This window comes from Dipodomys spectabilis, unplaced genomic scaffold, assembly GCF_019054845.1.
Source record: "Dipodomys spectabilis isolate Male_0828 unplaced genomic scaffold, ASM1905484v1 ptg000379l, whole genome shotgun sequence".
Classification (NCBI taxonomy): domain Eukaryota; kingdom Metazoa; phylum Chordata; class Mammalia; order Rodentia; family Heteromyidae; genus Dipodomys; species Dipodomys spectabilis.
In genome coordinates this window covers 549,532-565,573 of record NW_024871056.1, presented here as the reverse complement: position 1 = coordinate 565,573, position 16,042 = coordinate 549,532, and the positions used below count along the sequence as shown (strand labels likewise).

The following is a 16,042-nucleotide window of genomic DNA, read 5'->3' as shown; positions in this document are numbered from 1 at the left end:
AAGCTTTCTCTAGCTTTGCTTTTTTTCTCCTTGATTTCCTGCCATCTTGTTCCTTTTGGCATCTGACATGCGTTGTTCATCATACCCTACACTTCCATGTCAGCCAGGGTGGTGTCCTGTGACAGCGTGCATGGGAGGTCTGCATGGGCTGCTCATCCTCGGGAGCCCAGCCCTGGTGAGGAAGTGCCCACCGGAGAGGCTGGAAGACCTGAGCTTTAACTCTGAAATGGGGTTGGGGCTCCAATTACGATGGTTTCCTTGTCTCCTTTTCTCCTCCTCCTTTGCTTTAATTCTTTCCTGCTTTTCCTGTTGTCCATATGCATGTCATGTTATCCATTTATGGGTTTTCTTATTCATGCCACGGTACCCTTTGGAGTGCCTGCAGAAACTTACAAGTCATGGCAAGGAGAGAGACTCATAAGGAGCTTGTGGCACCCTCCCACAAGGGTCTGTGTCCTTTGGAATCTTACAGTTAATGATTGTTACTTAAACCCCATTGCTGGACTTCAGGCACCCAACCAGAGTGACAAAGAGGTCCTAAGAGCCAGGTCTTTAGACTCCTCTCTGACCTTCCCTCCCTCCCTCCACCCACAGCTCTGCTTAGGTTTCTCTGGTGACTCTGCAGGCAGGCCCAAGCAGTGGGAAATAGTCCCTGATCACCTGTAGTGAGGAGGACAAGACAGCAGACGTGTCAGGGCCCCCGCTCCCTTACCTTCCCGGCCTGCCCTCCACAGAGCCTGGAGAAGCCATGCTCTCTGTGGGCTGGGCTCTAGCAAGTGCTAAGGAGCAGGACTCGGGGTGTGTTTGTGGAATGCCATGCACATCTCAGCATGGGAAGGCCGAGGGCTCCTTGTGGATGGTTCACATCAAGAGTCTTTTTCTTGACCCGAGGTAAGTGAGGGGAAACGGGCTCAGGCTATGGCGGGAGGGAGGGTTGTAGCTCCACTGAGGTTGAGCACCGTTAAACACATCCTTCCTTAGTATAAGTTCACAGCCTGTACATTTGGCTTAGTAAACCATAAAAATATTAAATAGGGCTAAGGGAGGCCATCCCCAGCTCTCACTGGACACTACCATCGGCGCTCTTATATCTGCTGCCTTAACTCCCTTCACGGGAAGTGTCAGCACGAGTCTGGAAGCACACTCCTGAGCTGACTTCCCAGACGAAAAGTTCTGCTTTGACTCATATCCAGCCAGAACTTCAGAGATTTTTATTTCCAGGATACTAGCTCAGAGGACCGAAGTCAGTGTAGAAATTCCCTGCAGTCAGGAGGGTGGGGTAGAGATAAAAGTGCAGGAATCAGCTCCCAAGTTCCTGAGGAAGTGGGTTTGGATGGGAAGGGGCCAATGCCTTCTCCCGAGTCCTCCCTCCTGGCACCTCCCTTCAACTTTCTGAGGCTCCTGGCTGACTGTCAGCAGCTGCACAGCCTGCACCCCCACCCTACACCCGGCTGCTGCCTCCACCCCTTCTCCTCTCCTTGCCTGTCTCCACCACATAGACTTCGGCTGGCTTCTCTGTCCTGAAGCTCCTTGCATCGCGTGTCACCATGGCCCTGGGATTTCCTCCCCACCCATGCTCTCATCTTGCGTCAGATTTCATCTCGGGTCACCTGGACACGCTCGCTCTGCTCATACTGCAGACCTTTCACTGTGAAAGATGCTTCTGTCTCGGCTGTGTCTTGTCACTGATGTAAATTTTGCCATGGTCTGAGTGTTCTTCCTGAGGAGAGAGCTCTGTGCACTGGGCCTGCTCCGGCCCAGTGGCTCTCGTCCAAGTGCATCTCCTTTTGCTCTGCAGGTGGCAGGGTGAAGACCTGGAAGAGGCGCTGGTTCATCCTGACCGACAACTGCCTGTACTACTTTGAATATACCACGGTGAGTGCCTGCTGCTCGGCCTTCTGGCCGGACAGGACAGTTGGTCTTGTTTCTAAGCCACCAACCAACCAATTTGGAGGAGTCCTGGGGAGACAGTCAGATTTGTCCATCTCTTTTCTGGAGGATTGGGAAAGTAAAGCCAAATGGAGGAACTAAGGTGGATTTCAGAAAGAGCAGCCCTAACCAGGGCTGGGGTGCCTTGCCTGAACCCTGCCTCCGACCTGCACAGACAGAGGTGAAAGGCCAGGGAAAAGCGAGAGACAACTTCACACGCAATGTTCTGGAGCAAGTTTGAAGCTGGGCTGGAGAGACTGCGCTTAGATCAGTTGCCAAGAAAGAGTTGTGGCCCTGTTGACGGTAACAAGAAATGAGGAGATTTAGAGAATCGGGGTTTTCTGGGGTGATAGAACCGCAGAAGGATTTGACTCAGAAGAAGCAGACCAGGGGTGAAATATAAAATGGAGGGAAAGGAAGATCGGGGAGAAAGTGAACTGGAGATTGTCCAGAGCGTAAGAAACAGGTGTCCTTAACTCAGGGCTGTCCTTCGGTTTGTTCTTATTCAGTGAGAGAGGATTTAAGAGCTACACGTGCACCACAACATGTCCCTGTGGTAACAGTAGCTGGTGAGAGTAAGACTTAGCACAACTCTGCAGAGCCCCTGGGACAGGCACCCGGAGAGCAGGTGGGTAGGGTGGTGCTCAGACCAGGGCTCACCATGCAGCTGACTTGGAATGCTCTCGCTTTTCCACACGTGTTCTGCCGTACTAGATTACCAAGTCTCGCTGGCTCTCCACTGAAAAACCTCTCACTACAATAAATGTGGATCAGCACGGTGCTGTGCTTAGCCCGCTGTCCTGCCCCGGCAGTCTGCTGCCCACCAGAGCGCAGGCGGCCTCCGTGTTGCACTTGGTGCTGTTCTTGTCCCTGTGCATGTGACACCAATGTGGCCGTCACGTAGGCTTGATAGGCCGCATGTCACAGTCGCTTGTCCTGAGGGAGGCTCTTGTCGTGGGTGGAAACCACTCCCAAGGCCCCTGAGCAGGTTTCCGTGCAGCAGGGCACCCTCACCCACGCAAGTGCTGCACCTGCCTGGCCTTACGTATTGAAAACCTTTTCCAGGCTGGGAAGGTGGCTTAGTGATAGAGTGCTTGCCCAGCATGCATGAAGCCCTGGGTTCGATTCCTCAGTAAAAAGCTGTGACTCAAGTGGTAGAGTGCTAGCCTTGAGCAAAAGAAGCTCAGGGACAGTGCCCAGCCCCTGAGTTCAAGCCCCATGACTGGCAAAACAAAAAACAAAACAACCTTTTCCATGGTAGAGTGATAGAGAAAGTAGTAACAAGGAAGCCTCTCTGTTTCACCCAAAGTGCCACTACCAGCAAACAACTCAAGAATGGCTCTTCATTCTGTCCATCCTCTCAAATCTTCCTATTTTTATATGTCAGTTAAAAGTAAGTTTTCTCTAAAAATCTGGATTTGAGCTGGTTGTGCAGTGGAGGAGAGTTTGAGGGCCTTGAGCTGCCCCGCAGTCCTTGCCCTCCTGCCTTTCGTGCCAGAGTGCACACCTTGATAGCTTGTGTGGACCAACTTGTTTTTCCAAAAATATTATCATATATGAGTTGCACAAAGGAGTGTCATCATGATCATTACAACAAGCTCATCCTGTGTGTCCCTCACGCCCACCCCATCTATAGCATCTTTTTTTTTGTTGTTGTCATTGGGCTTGAACTCTGGGCCTGGGCGCTGTCCCTCAGCTCTTCGGCTCAAGGCTAGCATTCTACCACTTGAGCCACAGCGCCACTTGTGGTTTTCTGGTGGTTAATTGAAGGTAAGAGTCTCAAACTCTTTGCTGCCTGGGCTGGCTTTGAACTGTGATCCTCAGATCGCAGACTCCTGAGTAGCTAGGATTACAAGAGTGAGCCACCAACACCCAGCTATAGCATCTTGATCCTCCTTTCTCCCCTCTATTTTTAACGATGGTGGATTTTTTTAAATGCCTTAACTCCATATTGTATACTTATTCTTGAAGATGTCTACACTAGTGACAGCTTATTTTTTTTCCCACTCTTCTCTGGGAGGAAATGAAACACAGGCATCTAAGCCATGCCCAGCAAAGTTCTGGGTACCCTAGTACTGCTGTGGGGCTCCGGGACTGACAGTCCTTCATGACACAGCCTGTGGTGGTCACCTTAATTCAGACCAGCGTGATCAGCTCAGCACAGGGCAGCACGTACCCAGCCATAGGGCTGCAGAGAAGAGTAAAGGACCAGAGCAGAGCTAAGATGGCAGATCAAGACTTCATAAATCACCTGACAAAGACAAAAACCTAATAGAAATAGCAAGTAAGCTACACTAGTAAAGAGTAGAAGACTAATGTCTACTGAAGATGCAGCACTGTCCTACAGGGAAAGACTGAGCCAGCTCCAGAGATGGTGTGTAAAAAGAAAAGTTCATAAAACAAATCAGAGAAGAGTTCAGGTGGGAGACAGTGGAAGAGGGCTTGGTACTGGGCCTGGGTTGCAGACTGCTGAATGTGGAGCCCAGTCTGGGTTCTGGCCTACCCCCTGGGGAGAGCACATTAGCTCCATGGCTCTCATGCCCAAGGTTAATAGAGAAAAGAACAAGTCAGGAGCTTTTGTCCAGCTCCACTGCCATGTAAGCATGTGAGAGGAAAGTGTGCACCCTGAACACTTCTCCACAACCACTGTCTAGTGTTAAAAACCAATCAGAGTGATCACCCCAGGCACCATTGGCTAACGCCTGTAATCCTGACTACCCAGGAGGTTAAGAATCGAGGTTCAAAGACAGCCCGGGCAGACAAATCTTTAAGACTCATTTCCAATTAACTAGTAAAAAGCTAGAGATGAAGGCATGGCTCAATTGGTGGAGAGCCCAGGCTTGAGCAAAAAAAAAAAAAAGCCGAGTGAGAGCATGCAGCCCTGAATTCAAACCCGAGTACTAACATTTTTAAGAAAAAGACCTTGAATAATCAGAAGAAAAGCCCTACTCCTGGATGAGGTGAGGTGCACCTGTGATCCCAACATTCAGGAGGCCTCTGAGGCAGGAAGATGAGCAGCTGGGGGTGAACATGGGTAATGTAATGGGGCCCTGTCAAAAGAAAGAAAAGGCCCCAGGAAGTAGAAGACTAGGAGTGCGCATTGAATTCATTTAGTTCAGTCTATAACTCTTACCACAGTGTGCCAGATGGCGTGTGGCTGAAATGTACTGAAATGAAAAACTAGTACCACATACATTGATACAGAAACCCAACACCAAACAGTTTTGAATGGATGCTAAAACATTGAGATACAGAACTTTACCGAAATACACTCAGAGGTAGAATTAAAACACATGCCTAAATGTAGAGCCGGTACTTCAGATTCAGAAGGTACCAGGGAATGGAATGGAGTCAAACACACAACAGAGGCGAAGAAACTGAGAATTGTGGGTGTCACAAACCTGGACAGTGCAAAGTTCACACCAACAAAAATCAAGAGGTAGGAAGAAGCGTGTGCAGGACCTTGAGGATGTTCCTTATCTTTCCAAACAAGGAATTAGCAGTACTGTTCAAATCGGAACACACTTAGAAAATGGCTAGAAACTAAGATTATTTTAGGAATTATCACTGGGCAAAGAAACTTTGAAGTTCAGTACTTTTGGTTTCTTCAAGTTTTTTTTCCTATCAAATTCTGTATAATTAAAATAGGATTTTTTAAAAACTGAAGATACCATACGGAATAGCGCATTTCCACCAAACCAATTTATCTTCCCCTCTGTACACACACCTGTCAGCAGTGGTAATTTATTAGTGGTTGGACTGGCAGTGCTGTCAGGCATTTCTACTTTGTTATTTTCTACAATATTTTAAGTGCTTTACATTGAGCAAATGTTATTTTTACAAAAACAGAGTCATTGCTCTTAAGAAAAATCAGATATGCTGGGCACTGGTGGCTCATGCCTGTAATTCTAGCTACTCAGGAGGCTGAGATGTGAGGATCACAGTTCAAAGCCAGCCTGGGCAGGAAAGTCCTTGAGACTCTTATCTCCAATAAACCACCATGAAACCAGAAGTGATTCTGTTGCTCAAGTGGTAGAATGCTACCCTTGAGCTGAAGAGCTTAGAGACAGTGACCAGGCCCAGAGTTCAAGCCCCATGATGAGAGAGAGAGAGAGAGAGGGTAAAAGGAGGAAAGAGGGCTGGGAAGGTGGCTCAGTGGTAGAGCGCTTGCCTTGCATGCCTGAGGCCCTGAGGCCCTGGGTTTGATTCCTCAGCACCACATAAGAAAAAAGCCGGAAGTGGCGCTGTGTCTCAAGTGGTAGAGCGCTAGTCTTGAGCTGAAGAGCTGAGGGACAGCGCCCAGGCCCAGAGTTCAGGCCCCACGACCGGACCAAAAAAAAAGGAGGAAAGAAAGAGAGAAAGAGAAATAAAGACCAGATAAGCCAAGGATGTTAGCACTGGTTAATTCTGTCCTCGTGAGGACACGGGCAGTTCCTGGGCACATGTGAGCCATCGTGAGGAGTGCCGTGCCCTGTTCCTCCACTTGACATATGACTGTTGACTTTTTTTTTCCTTCAAGGCTAGTGCTCTACCACTTGAGCCACAGCACCACTTCTGGCTTTTTCTGCTTATGTGGTGCTGAGGAATGGAACCCAGGGTCTCATGCATGCAAGGCAAGCGCTCTACCACTGAGCCACCTTCCCAGCCCTACTTTTTATGTACCTATCTATTTCACTTTTGTTACTGGAGGTGGAACCCAGTGCCTCCCACATTCTTCTTGTTAGGTATCTGCTTACACACTGACCACCCCAATTTCTGGCAATCCAGATAAACTTACAGAGGAGACCCCTTCAATATGTAGGACTTTACATTTTTGTCCAGGAGCCTAACAATTACTTTGGCTCAGGGAGTCTCTGTCTCCCCTCCTGCTCCCACAGGGTGGGGAAGAGAAAGTTAACACAGCTCTCCAGGCTGCTAGAAGGGTCTCCTGTGAGCCGGTCCCTTCTCCAGGTCAGAAGACCATGTGGAAACTCCTGGTTTACAGCCATCTTATGTCCAGGACATGCGTCATACACCACGGGAATGTAGCCCGATGTTTCAGGTCCCAACAGTCAACTGTAGATGAAGTCACATCCGTAGTAGGGCACTCGGCCCGCCCGCCTCTCACCTGCTGATGATTCAACACAGCTAAACAGCAGATTTCACCAATTCTGGTGAGAACGGAGAAGGTGCGGCTAGGGAACCAGCTAGACACTTGAGCCGGCAGTGCCACTGTCTCTTCTGCCAAGTCTGAGCGTACCTCCCACCCCCTCTCAGTCTGGGGGCTCGTTCTTGGGAGAGGGTAACAGCACTGCCCATGACCAAGAGACACTTAGTACTGCTGAGGGTGTGGACATTAGTGCACATAAGAGGACCGGGCTGGCCTCCAGCAGAAATAAAACAGTCCCTCCCACAAAACCATCAATTTAGGTTTGAAGGTGAAAAGCTTTTCGGTGAGGTGCAGGTGGGGCCTCAGCGAGGCCCGTGCTGCCGAGTAGGGCGGTGCCTGAGGACCTGGTGCCGTGCAGTGGAGGCTGGTGTGGCTTTTCCAGATCCGAGCTCAGGCTCCCAATGGATCCAGGGGGAGCTGATAGGAGGTGGGATCTCCCTGTGGTGAGCAGGCAGGGTGAGTGCTCGTTTGTAGTAGAGAGAGCTCCCAGCGCCGGGGCAGGGCAGGGGTGTCCAGGCCAGCCTGAGAAAGGTTTCCCGGAGTGGCCAAGGCTGAGAGGAGAGGAGAGCAACGCCTTTGCCAGAGAAAGGTGCTGGCACTGCCCCCGCTAGGGACTCGTGTGTGTCCTTGCTGGGTGTGCTTTGATAGCACCTGCTGCATCTCCCAGCCTTCTTGCGAAGTGTGAAATACTTCCAGTTACGGTGGCCAGAAGCTGATATTGGGCTTTATGCTTAGGAGAAGGTGGAGAGGTGGGAAGGGTAGGGAGGGTCTTAGCGGAATATGTCAACTGAGTGTGCCCCTGTCCCCAGGACAAGGAGCCCCGTGGGATCATCCCCCTGGAGAACCTGAGCATCCGGGAGGTAGAGGACTCCAAGAAGCCAGTGAGTATTTCCAGCAGGATACTTTGGGGGAAGGAAGGGAGTAAGCAAAATAGTGCTTTTAAAAAGGAATGAAGCCAGGTGCCGGTGGCTCACACCTGTCATCCTAGCTACTCAGGAGGCTGAGATCTGAGGATCATACTTCAAAGCCAGCCCAGGCAAGGAAAGTCTATGAGACTCTTATCTCCAATGAATCACCGGAAAACCGGAAGTGGCGCTGTGGCTCAAATATTAGAACACTAGCCTAGAGCTGAGGGGCAGCGCCCAGGCCCAGAGTTCAAGCCCCATGACTGACCAAAAAGGGAGGAAGTGGCGCTGTGGCTCAAGCAGTAGAGTGCTCACCTTGAGCTGAAGAGCAGAGGGACAGCGCCCAAGCCCAGGGTTCAAGCTCCACGGCCCCCCCCCCCCCAAACAAAGGGAATGAGACCTCAAAAGTCTCAGGACTGCATAAAACCTCACCAAGTCCTGTCGTGCCTTAATTTAGCCTTACATTATTATAGCCCACGCCAAGCTGAGACGCCAGAGACCTTAACCCCATCTCCTTGGCATTCACTGTCCCTCCTCACACGGCAACAGCGAGTAACAGGACTGGCTGCTTATCCTGTCACCTTGTCCCCTCTTCTTTGTTCTGGAATGATCTAAGGTCACTGGGTTGGCTTCAGGAAGCCTTGGTAACCTGCCCCTATGCATGGAATAGAGCTAGCATACGCCAGCCAGCATCTGTGCCAAGAGGCCTCTGTGTGCACAGCTGATATCCTTAGCTTTTATATACTTCCATTCTTCTAAACTTTTTCCATAGGAAAACATACTGACCTGTATCCTTGGAGGGTCAGCATAAACAGCCTTTTAGGAAATGAATTCAGATGTTCCTTGGTGAGCAGCTTTTTGATGTCTTTCTCTCTCTTCATTTTAATCTCAGAACTGCTTTGAGCTTTATATCCCTGACAATAAAGACCAAGTCATTAAAGCCTGTAAGACGGAGGCCGACGGGCGAGTGGTGGAAGGGAACCACACTGTGTACCGGATTTCGGCTCCCACTCCCGAGGAGAAGGAGGAATGGATCAAGTGCATCAAGTAAGTGCTCATACCTGCAGAAGAGCTGGGTTCTGATGATGATGTGTGCTTCTCCAGTGCCAGTGCTGGGCTGGGCTGGGCTGGCTGGGCTTCCCCAGGCTCCTCACACAGGTCTTGAGGGAACGTCCCCAGACTGCTTCCATGAGGCCTTTGGGGCCCTAGTCATCTCAGCATCTCGAGGCAGTGCCTGCGGTCTGGGCTCCCGGAGACCTTGCAGACCCAGAGCAGGAAGGAGAAGACAGGCACAGGCATGACTGACCAGGCTTTTCCTGTCAGGGGTTCCTCTCATGCTGGTGCCAGCAGTGCAGTAGAGAGCACTCATGCACTGTAGTCTTTCATACAGACATCCAGATGAGGAAACGGAGGCCCCTGTAGGACACAGCAACAACACAAGGTCAGGAAGCAGAGCCAATACCATTCATTGCTGGGCTGTAGAAGGGCTGAGGCCTGGGCTCTGCCTTCAGGTTCCCAGTTCTGCTCCACCAGCAGCCACCACGTGCAGTTCATGACATGACGGAGATCCGATGTGGCACGCATGGGACATGCGGCCTTCCTTCCAGCGCTGTCAGCCTCTCTTCCTTAGCATCCCTGGAACCTTACAGAGCCTGCTCTCAATACCGCTTGCCCTCAGGGACTGGCACTGGGCATCCTGACTCCCCCTCAGCCGTCCTCTCTTCCAAGAGTGTGCCCTTGATCTTCCCCTGGTCCTTCGGCCCTCTGGGGCCGCACAGGTGTTGTCCTTGGAAAGCTTTTCCTGTTACCTGGACCTTGGTTACTTTCCCAGGAAAACGAGGAGCATGCACCTGCCAGGCGACCCGAGCCCCGATGTCCTCCAGCGCACTGGCTGCCTCCCACCCAGCACAGCTTTCAAAGGACCTGAGCAGTCTCTGCCCTGTGTTGCTTTGTCAGGGGGCATTTCTGCTCACATCAGTACAGTGTTCTGGCCAGGGTTAAATACTGAGGGAGCAGCTGGTGATGTGGTGAGGGGGAGAGGCCATGGTTTATTCCTACAATGGTGATCTTTGAAAACCCCTGCACTACCAAGACAGGAAGCCGACAGCGCGACAGCGGGTGGGGTCAGATCACCCGGGGTGGAGTCCCCTCTGTCTCTGGTCACATGACCTGCCCCTTCTCCAGGAGATGATCCCCAAGACCTTGGGGAGCCCTGCCAGCACACTCCAGGACTTTGGTAGGTTTTCCAGGTGACAGCCATGTGGGCTGCTCTCCGCTGAGCAGCCCATTGCCCACCAGGGAAGAGGCTGGAGGAGGCCCTGTGCTCTGCACAGCAGCCCAGGGCCAGAGGATAGATGCCCCTGCAGACCCGCTACCCTCCCGCCAGGGGCTCTAGAAACAGCTCCCTAGTTCCTGGTTAGCAAGTGGACTTAACCTCGAGGTGGTGACTCTGTGGTCTCCTCGGTGAGCAGCTGAGTGCCGTGACACTGCGTCTGTCCCCCACTGACTCTACCCCACATGCTCTCCCGCGTCTGCACCACGTGCCTGTGGCGACCCCTGAGGGTTCCCGTGTCAGCACGCTGCTTGTGCGGTGCTTTGGCCGAGACTGCGTCAGTACACTTCCGAAATGCCTGCCCCGTTTTCGTACATTTTTGCCTTTCCTAGAAGCTTTTGCCTCTGTAGCCAGCACACAAAGCATGCGTTAAAGTCCCCCTGGGTCCTCAGCCTTCCAAATGGATGTGGAGCTCTGGGCCCTCGCACCTGCTGTCGCCAAGCAGGACGTGCAGACCCTGGGCCCTGGGCGCTGCCGCCCTGCGCGAAGCCAGCACAGAGCCTCATTCCCCTCACGTCTCACAGGGAACACTGCTCTTCAACCCTGCGTGTGACCCGGACCTCATGCTATACGCAGTCAATCTAGATGCTTCTCCCAGAACACCTGGGAGACAACCAGAGCGTGGCTCTGACTTGCAAACACTTCCACACAGCATTGCAGGAAGGTCCGTGGAGGACTGCTATCCTTGCCACAGAAGCCCAAGGGCCTGGCGGCCCAGCGCCAGAAGCACCGCAGACTGGTGCAGGCAGTGCCGCTCTAGCTCCAGTGCTGTCTATGGCCACCCTTGAGAGTCTGGCTCCCCCAGACTTGGTGAGGCTCAGGCTGTGACTCCAGGAACCCAGCAGGGCAGTCATGAGGAAGAGGCATGAGGCAGGGTCTGGAGGGAGCCCCAGGACTAAATCTCATGCCAGTCCGGTGACCATCACCACCCCTGAGCCGCAGGCCCATCTGTGTAGGCACACACAGCCAAGGTAGAGTCACCAGACTCCCTAAAAATGAAAGGGCTGGAACTCAGGGACTGGGCACAAGGCTAGTGCTCTGCCATTTGAGCCACAGCACCAATTCAGGTTTTTGAGTGGTTCATTGGCGATAAGAGTCTCACGGGGACTTTGCCCAGGCTGGCTTCAAGCGCAATCCTCAGATCCTGAGTCGCTAGGGTTACAGATAGAGCCACCGGCGGCCGGCTGAAAGGGTATTTCTGTTGTTTTGAGACAGGGTCATATTGTGTGGCCTGGGCTAGCCCCAAGTAGCTCAGGCTGGCCTCACACCCATCCTCCTGCCTCGGCTTCCCTAGCATTGAGATCCACTGGTGTGCCACCACGCCCGCCAAAGCGTGTGGTGACTCTTGTCCAGATTCCTTCTTGCGCCCACTGTGCGTGGGGAGTCCTGGCAGGGCTGAGGCTCCCCCCGGTCGTGGTCCTGATGCCCCCGAAGGACGGTGGAAATGGCCAGCCCTGGTGCCTGGCTCCCGCCCCCTCCCAGTATTAGTGCAACTGGTGAACAGAGTCGGAACTAATAAGGAAGACACCACTGCTCTGTGAAGCAAGCTCGAGCGCTGCGGGCCTGCCCTCCAGGCCGCCGCCTTGCTTCCCTGGGCAGGCTTGGCCGCCCCTGGCCGCCACTCATAATCTGCCCTAGTGAGGCCCCTTGCAGCGCCAAGCTGTGGGTAGCAGGTGTATGCAGGCCCTGGGAAGGCCACTGTGCAGACCCCGACGGCCTCTGGGACACCACCCGCGTCCGTTCCATGCGGCACACTGAACGCATGGCACCCACCACATCGCCGTGGGGCCGAAGCCCACACGGCTCCTCTCTCGGGTTGGAATCTAGCTGCGAGCATGTGCAGTGGTGCCGCTCCTCCGTGGCAGTCACGCGGTTAGAATGGGAGCAAGTGACCTCACCTGTCCTTGTGTGTCTCTTCCCGAATGTGTCACTTTGGCCGCCATGACCGAGGGAGGGGTGGCCACACGGACAGGGGAGCCGCACGGGCTCCTGGGGTCCCCACCCCGTCTCTGCTGACCCCACCCCTCACGTCTCTGTTCTTTCCCTTTTCTGTGCTCCAGAGCAGCCATCAGCAGGGACCCTTTCTACGAAATGCTTGCAGCACGGAAAAAGAAGGTCTCCTCCACCAAGAGGCACTGAGGCGTGCCAGGACCTCTGCCAGCCCCGCCTGTTCCTAGAGACTGCCTTCTGCTTTGGTGGTTTGGCCGGCAGAGAAAGGGGCCGTGATGTCCGGGGCAGGGACTGATGCCTGCCCGCACGGGCTCCCACCCCTCTCACTGAGAGCTGCGGGCAGCAGAGCGCCACGCGCCTCTGCCCCGCGGCTCCACAGCACGGCGGAGAAGCCTACTCTATCTCGTGCTGGCCGGGAGGAGCCGTCGCTCTACACCATACACACTGTGTGGACACCATAGAGCACGAGGTGGAAGGAAGAGAAGCCACGTACCATAAAGTTTTATTTTTGTTTCCTAAAGAGAAAAAGAACCCAGTGCTACCCTTCGCCCTGCCCGTGGGGCCTCCCCCCCCCCCACCCCAGGCAGTGGGCACCCCGGCAGGGCCGCCGGGAGCCTCTGCAGTGGCCTGGCAAGGCGGCAGGCAGGGGCCCAGCAGACACAGGGAGTCCTCAGTGGCCAGTAGGCCCCAGGACCTGTGAGGTCCTCAGGCCCTGGTCCCAGGAGAGGAGCGAGCAGGCCGGACATCTCCCTCGTTTGGCCTCAGCACAGAGGCCACTGGGCTTTAACATAGAAAGTCAGCATCTTCCTCGAGCTAAGTACCTAATAACCAAACTGTGAGGAGGCTATCCCACAGGTCCTGGGATAGCCTGCCATTTCACACCAGTTTCCTTTCCTTCCCCGCAGCTCCACTCCTCGTTCTAGAGGATGGAGCAGGGTTTACCCGACCCCCTGGGGCAGCAGCCTCTCCTGCCTCCTAAGCAGCCCCAACTGGACACTGGTGCCTCTGTGGGGGCCTCCAGGGGGCAGGGGCCTTTGCTCAGCAGGTGCCATGCGTGGGAGTGTTGCCCTGCGTCTCCTTCCCCCAGGCCCGGGCATGCGGCAGCTCTGCCCGCCCAGCGCCCACCCAGTGGTGCGAAGGGAGCCACGAAGCTCGGCGTTCTCCCGCCTTCTCTCAGGGACTCTCAGGGCAGCTCCTCCACTCGGCCTGGGCCAGCAGGTTGGGCCAGGCAGAGCAGTGGGGGCCGTGCGCCTGCCCACCGCCCCTCCCCCCCACGCCTAGGCTGGGGTGGCAGGCGCTGCCTCAGGCAGGCGGAGGAGCCAGTGGAGCTCCATAGGGCTACATGGCCTCGGCTTTGGCTCCTCTGACCCCACAAGGTAGATGAGCATCTCTAGAAATAGTGTGTGGAGGGCCAGGGCTCCTTCCGCAGGTCCCACCTGGAGTGGCTTCAGGCACTTGGGGGGGGGGGTTGGTGAGGGCGACGGTGATAGAGGAGTCCCCGCTGGAAATGGAGCTTCTTGGCAACAGAAGCAGGCCGTGTGGGTCCAAGTGCCAGCAGTGTGGCTGGCACCAGAGCCCCAGCAGGCCCGCGCTTCACCCGGGTCTCACAAGGATTCCTGGACACACAAGCCCCTGGGTCAGTATTAGTTTATTTATCAGAGGTGTAAATAATCCATGTATAGCTTTTCTTCTTTTAGATTATTTTGTATTTGTTTAAAAAAAAGGATTTGTCAAAATACAAAATATAAAGAAATGACTGAAAGTTGTTGACAGGGTTTTTAAAAAAAGATGATAATATTCCAGTTGTTTTGTTCGGTTGGTTTTGCCTTGTAAACTAGCGCCAAGGAACTGCAGCAAATAAACTCCAAACCTGCCAGAACCCCCTTGGCTGTCTGTGGCGCGTCTGGTGCGGTGCGGGCACGAGCGGAGGAGCCAGCTGTCCAGGGGAGACGCGGCCGCGCCGCCCGCACTGGGTGCAGTGCGGCTCCAGCCACCAGCCGGGAGGGCGCTGCCCTCGGTCAGGAGAACAGCACGGAGAGAATGGGCCGTCCTCCTTGCTTTCCCTTGGCAGTAGTAGGGCTGGAACTGCGGGCCTCGTGCTTGCTAGGCAGGGGCTCCGCCCCGTGAGCCACACTCTGTCGATGTTTTCTAACCTGTTTAGGGTGTAGTTATGAAGTGCCCCCCGCAAAGGGCTCACGTGTTGGGGGGCATGGTCCTTTCCAGCCGGTGGTTCTAGAGATTTGGGGAGGTGAGGTGTAGCTATCGGAAGTTGGTCACACGGGGGGTGGGTCCTTGGGATAAGTTCCAGGTGCTTCTCTTTTTCCTGTCACCATGAGGAGAGGGTGTGGCCTCTGCCTTATCCCCTACTCTGAAGCTTCTCAGCTGTTTCTGCAGGTGTTTGGTCCCACCTGGTTAACTGCTCAGCCCCAGGCCCACTGACTGCGAGGAGAGCAGGGAGACCTCCAGTCTTATTAATGCAAAGAGGGTCGTGTGCAGCGGGTATGAGAACACACACGTGTCCTGATAGAACAGAAGCAGGCATAGACAGCCAGAGTTCCAGCCGAGACTAGTGCTGCCTCCCTTAATCCAGGCCTCTCCACGTCCCACTTGGTGACATTTCATGGAATTTGCGTATTTCCTCTGGTTTTGATCTTATGCATATTCAGTCCGCACAGTCTACTGATATTTCCCACAGGTACCTTGGGCTCACAGTTCCATTTACCGTTTTTTAGGATTGCTGTCACGTGATGACAGGAAGCATGGGGCCTGTTTATTAGACAGTGGCTTCATTCATGATCGAAAGCAAACCCTACTTTATTGAGATCCTGTGTTCCAGGCCTTCATTTCCTCATGTTTAACTCTCAATAGCCCATTGAACTGGGCTGGTCACTCCCATGAGCAGGGATGTTTTGGGGTTAGAAGCCAGGGTGAGGCCTGACGTGTGTTAGGAGACTCAGGTCATGTCTAACTTCAAGGAAAGTTACATTTTTTTCCCCTAACATACTTGGGAACAGCCTGTGTGGCCACTCTGCCAACTTGCTCTCTTGTGCCCTTTCCAGTCCCACATGCCCAGAGGATGCAGCCTCTCCTAAACCCACGTGGTGCTGCCCTTCTCTGGTCCGCCAGTGTTTCCCAGATATTTGCACAGCCTGGCATCTTCCTCACAGTGGAAGCTGCCCGGGACCTCGCTATCCCTTGGGCAACTCTAGAGACTTTGAACATAGTGACTCACTCTGTCTCAACTCAGCCCCTCCACCAACCCCATTAGATGACAGATCCTTCAGAACCAAAAAGTCCCTTGGAAGGCTGGTTTCCTTCATACGCTGGTTGCACACGGACCAGCAGCATGGGCACACTTGGGAGCAGAGTGTGAGCAGTTGACAGTTTCCTGAGGACAGGGACAGGGGCTGTGTGTCACCTCTGGTCATCCTTCCTTGTTTGGAAGATATGCCCTGGTGGACTCACCCATTTGATGACATGACATTACCCCACAACCTGTGTGTCCAACACACCAGCCCCAGGACTTTCTGCCTATGTCTTGTTCTGCCTAGAAAATGGAAAGGGCGAGAGATGCCTGCCAGGCAAGCAGTAGGTCCTGAGTTCAAATTCCAGTATGAGTGAGAGAGACAGACAGACTAGAAAACACAAGATCCACTTCCATCCATTCTCATTCATCATCCTAATGGCCTGGCACCCTAGACCTAAAAGCTGAGTCAGAGGAGGAGAGCTCAAGAGGTAATAAGGCAGTGAACCCAGCACACATTAATGACAGAATTT

The 16,042-nt window shown here is 53.6% G+C and overlaps 1 protein-coding gene across 1 annotated transcript in view; it reads left to right on the top strand.

Annotated features, from left to right (window-relative positions):
• The window catches only part of Cyth1 (cytohesin 1), an 82,302-nt gene extending 68,158 nt beyond the window's left edge, over positions 1–14,144 (top strand). Inside the window, exons 10-13 of the mRNA XM_042667153.1 lie at positions 1,799–1,875; positions 7,888–7,959; positions 8,876–9,030; positions 12,376–14,144. Of these exons, the coding sequence (XP_042523087.1) occupies positions 1,799–1,875; positions 7,888–7,959; positions 8,876–9,030; positions 12,376–12,454 (383 nt within the window). The 3' untranslated portion in view covers positions 12,455–14,144. The remainder of the gene's footprint in view (positions 1–1,798; positions 1,876–7,887; positions 7,960–8,875; positions 9,031–12,375) is intronic.
• Positions 14,145–16,042: the final 1,898 nt, after the last annotated feature.